The following is a 4091-nucleotide window of genomic DNA, read 5'->3' as shown; positions in this document are numbered from 1 at the left end:
GCACCATGCCCCCCGCCCCCGCCAGCAGTGTCCCAAGCACCCACCTGATTACTCTTCCCTTTCTGGGTACACTCGGCCTTCTTCTCAGCTGGCGCCTCCCATGAGATCTGGGGACAGGGAGGGGACACGTCAGCAATGCCACAGGTACCTACTGGGCATGCGCTACCAGCAGGGCCCATGGCAGCAACGTGGGGAAGCCAAGTGAGAAGACACGGTCCCCTCTCTCTGGGAGCTCATTCCAGCAGAGGTCAGAAGCCCCAGCTGCCCCAACGCGGCAGACCCAGTAAGTGCTGCAGACTCGGGGGAAGCAACAGGCTCACCGAGGAGAATGGGGTGGGGGGCAGCTGAGCCGAGCGGACAGCCTGGCCAAGCGAAGCCCCTCCGGGTCCTGCCTCTCTCACCCCCGAGTGCCTCCCGCTCCCCCACCTCTCACCACTCCCTGCAGCTCCAGAGCCTCCACGCTGAAGGCAAACAGGGCCTCCCGGGCCCCTACGTACAGGAGCCCGGTCTGCTCGGTCAAGGTCAGCGTCAGAAAGTCCTGGATGCCCGTCTGGGAGAAGCGCCGCACCACCGTGGCCAGCTCTGCAGGGACAAGGCCAGACAGAGCAGGGATGGGGTGAGCGGACCTTCCTGGGACTCTGGGAGGCCCCCCCACCCCAAAATCAGCCCTCCTCTACGGGATGGTCACCCCTGGTCCCCACATTAGAGCTAGCACCCCACAGGCAGATGTCAGCCAAGCCCCCTGACTGGTAGTAAAGGGCATTTTCTGAACTGGCTTTCGGCTCTGACAGCTCCACTCAGGCCTCCCTGGCCTTTCCCAGCCGGGGCGGAGGCAAATCTGGGCCGGGGAGGAGGAAGGAAGGATATCTCAGCCACAGCTTCCGGTCAGAGGAAGCCATCAGACCGATGGCTCTCACTCTCAGGGTCAGCAGCACTGCCCCCCTCCCAGCTTCCTCAGCTGCTGCTTCCTTCTTTGCTCTGCTGCCTGCTGCCCTCACCAGGGTCCAGCCAGGCCCTGGACCCTGATCCAGTAGGGTAGGACGGACAGAAGTTGTGAGCACTCCTTTGACCTAGGAAACCCTTCCCTCCAGTGGGACCCAAATCCGGGCTGTTAGGGATACAAGCACAGCCGGCTATGGGATGAGGAGGGACGGCAGGAGATGGAATCGGGCTGGGAGGCCAGGCCAGGGAGGTCAGCGGAAACCAGAAGCTGGGGACCAGAGATGGCGCTGAAGCCTCGGGGCTGGGAAGCCCTGTTGCCATCCGCCAAGCAGGGCGCTATGATATTCGCGTAGTCACAGGATTCCTACGTCAGCCCCCAAAATAGCTGCCGACCTGTCCTCAGGGTCCCTCTAAACCAGCCTTACTCTTTGGAGCCAACGATGGGCCCAGACATAGGCTGGCAAGGGAGGGCTTCGTTAGCACGGAGAGGAGCCTGTGGGAGGTGAGCTCATCCCGGGTCCCCAGACCACACGGATGATACAAACACCTGACATCACCTCCGCATACAGGTGTGTGAGCACAGAAGGGCTGTCAGGTCTGCTGTCCCCCCATGCGAGCATGTGCATGCGTGCGCACACACCCCACCCCCCCCACTCTAGGGCCACCAGACAGCAGAGTTTCAGGGCAGCACAGGGGGGTCTATTGTATCAGGGTTGCTAAGGGGGCTCCTGGGGGCAGAGAGCTGGAAAGACTTGGGGGCGGGCGGTGACACCCTTCACCTCATGCCCATCCTGACCCAGGTTTCTCTCTTTAGGCTCTCAGTGCTAATGATAATTCCAGAAGTGAGGCATGGGAAGAGTAATAAAGAATGGTCACTCTCTCTTGTATAACAGGGGCAGCTGAGCCAGGTCCTAAGTGTCAGGAAGGATCCTCTAGGTCCTGGCCTGGACTACCAGTTCTGGGTCCCTAGGGCCACTCACTCACATTTCTCAGTAAGCTGTGTCACATACATCAGTGGGCCTTGAGCCCGACTGCAGAATACAGCTGGCACGTCCTAGAGGGCAATTCCTTAGCACCCCTCTTCCCCCAGGAGTCCCTCCTGGCCTCCCGCTACCCGCCCTCCAGGCACTCACCCCCAGAAGATACCGTCTTCCGGGGCACCAGGTTCCACCACACCTCAGCCCCAATGCCCAGGCCCCACAGTCCCACTGCCAGCAGCCAGACGGCCCAGTGCATGGCCATGGCACACGCCCTGGCGCTAAGCTCCAGGCCAGCTGCCCTGCTGGGGGAAAAGAAAGGGTCAGAATCACAGCCAGAGAAAACAGACCGGAAGGGGGCCCACACAAGCCGTGCCAGGAGGCACCGACAGGACAGAAGACCTGATCCATCCTCCCCAGGACTCCCCCGTGCCCCAGGCCTTGGAGCAGAGACCTAGTCCCCTCCGACACCTGGCCTCAGCCTCCACAGCCTCCAAAGGGACCATGGGGTCTCCCTGGGGGGAGGGAGAGAGCTAAGTCAGCTGCAAGAGCGGACACTCGGACAACCTCTGTGCCCTCCCCGACTCCTTCTCTTCAACAGGAAGTTGTTTAAGAAAATAAAAAGGGGACCCCCCGCTCCCCGCCTCAGGCCTGACAGATTCGAAAGATTTCTTAAAATAACCTCTGGAGGCAGGACCTGGCCCTACTGGGGCTCCAGCCAGCTCCAAGACCTAATTCTGAGACGCAAACCCCTCAGCAGGGTGATAAGCATGCGGTGGGGCAGGCGGTTGGAAAAGACCCCCAGGGAGGACTCGGTGCATCAGGCCTGCGGGGGTCCCGGGCCCAGCCTCTCGCCTCCCCCGCCGCAGACAATAGCCGGGCAGAGCCCCAAACCCCGTTCCACATCACAGGGCTGAAGTGGGGCCGGGAGCTGGAGGGGCCCCGCTTCCCGAGGGCCCTTTGTTGCCCAAGAAGGAAGGCAGGAAGTGGGTGGGATGGGCGTGGAAATGACCGGGGCCTCATCCTGTTCCTCGCACAGGATCCTAGGAGACACCAGCCCTCGGGCTGAGGGGCGGCGGGACAACGGAGCCGGCTCCGGTCTCATCAGGGATCTCCCGGCGGCGCGTTCAGGCGGGGGCTGGGGGGAAGTGAGGACCGGGTGGGGAGCGCCAGGGGGGTTCCTCCTGGACCGCGGAGGGCGCCCCGAGCAGGACCGGCGCCTGCTGTGCTCTTCCGGGGTCTTGACGAACCTTCCCAACTCAGGGATCGCGCCCCCAGGACCCCGGCCAGGGCAGGCCATCTGGATTAATTTCCACTGCTCCAGCCCTCCAGTGCCGGGAACAGAGACACAGAAGCTGGGTCTGTGCTCACCCCAAAACAAAGGGTCCCCGCCAAGACCCCGTCCCGGGTTCCCCCCCACCCCCGGATTCTCCCCTCCCCCAGCTCCGGGGATTTGAAGGCAAACAAAGCGGCGGCGCTGGGAGCGTGGCGGAGCCCGGCCTGCGGACGCCCCCTGTCGGCCCAGTAACCCAGCGCGGGAAGGGCCGGGGGGGGGCGCAGGAGATGCGTTCACCACCACCCCCGTCCCCCAACACACCGCCAGCCCTCCCTCGGCCCCTTACCCCAGGCCCGGGCCGGACCCCGCGGCGCGCTCCAAGGCTCTGCCGGCACAGCTGCTCCCCGGAGCAGCCCCGGAGGTGGGGGTGTGTAGAGGGGTGCGGGCTCCAGGCGGCGCGCCCCCCACCCTTGCCCACCCCGAGCGGCGGGCCGCGGACGGCGCCCCCGCGGCTGCAGGGCTAGCGCTCCAGCCGGGGACTGGGCGGCGCGGCTCGGGAGCCTGGCTTTCCAGGACAGCCCGCCTCCCCAGCTGAGCGGGCGCGCGGCCGGGGGGCCGCGGCAGGGAAATCCGATCCCACAACATCGGCCTCCGTCCAAGCCCGCCCCAAACTTTCCGTCGGGGGTGGGGGAGCCAGGGGCAGTTCGGGGGCTTGGAGAAGATCCCGGCCGCGGACCGGACTGCACGAGGGACCCCCGTTCCCTGAGCGCCGCTGCCCCTGACCAGTCCGCGCCTCCGGACCCTGTGGCGGCGGGCGCCGCTCTCCCCGTTCCCCAGCCCCCGAGAAGCAGCCCGCGGGGGGCGCAGGAAGGCGCTCGGGCGGACGGCTGTCCCAG

The 4091-nt window shown here is 65.3% G+C and overlaps 1 protein-coding gene across 1 annotated transcript in view; it reads right to left on the bottom strand.

The window, feature by feature from the left end:
* SEMA4C (semaphorin 4C) overlaps positions 1-2221 on the bottom strand; it is a 7730-nt gene extending 5509 nt beyond the window's left edge. Inside the window, exons 1-3 of the mRNA XM_007470178.1 lie at positions 2076-2221; positions 434-582; positions 45-107 (exon numbers count right to left, since the gene is read on the bottom strand). Of these exons, the coding sequence (XP_007470240.1) occupies positions 45-107; positions 434-582; positions 2076-2184 (321 nt within the window). The 5' untranslated portion in view covers positions 2185-2221. The remainder of the gene's footprint in view (positions 1-44; positions 108-433; positions 583-2075) is intronic.
* Positions 2222-4091: the final 1870 nt, after the last annotated feature.

The sequence above is a fragment of the Lipotes vexillifer genome, unplaced genomic scaffold (genome assembly GCF_000442215.2).
Source record: "Lipotes vexillifer unplaced genomic scaffold, Lipotes_vexillifer_v1.1 scaffold1139, whole genome shotgun sequence".
NCBI classification, from domain to species: Eukaryota; Metazoa; Chordata; class Mammalia; order Artiodactyla; family Lipotidae; genus Lipotes; species Lipotes vexillifer.
This window is presented reverse-complemented; position numbering and strand designations above follow the sequence as displayed.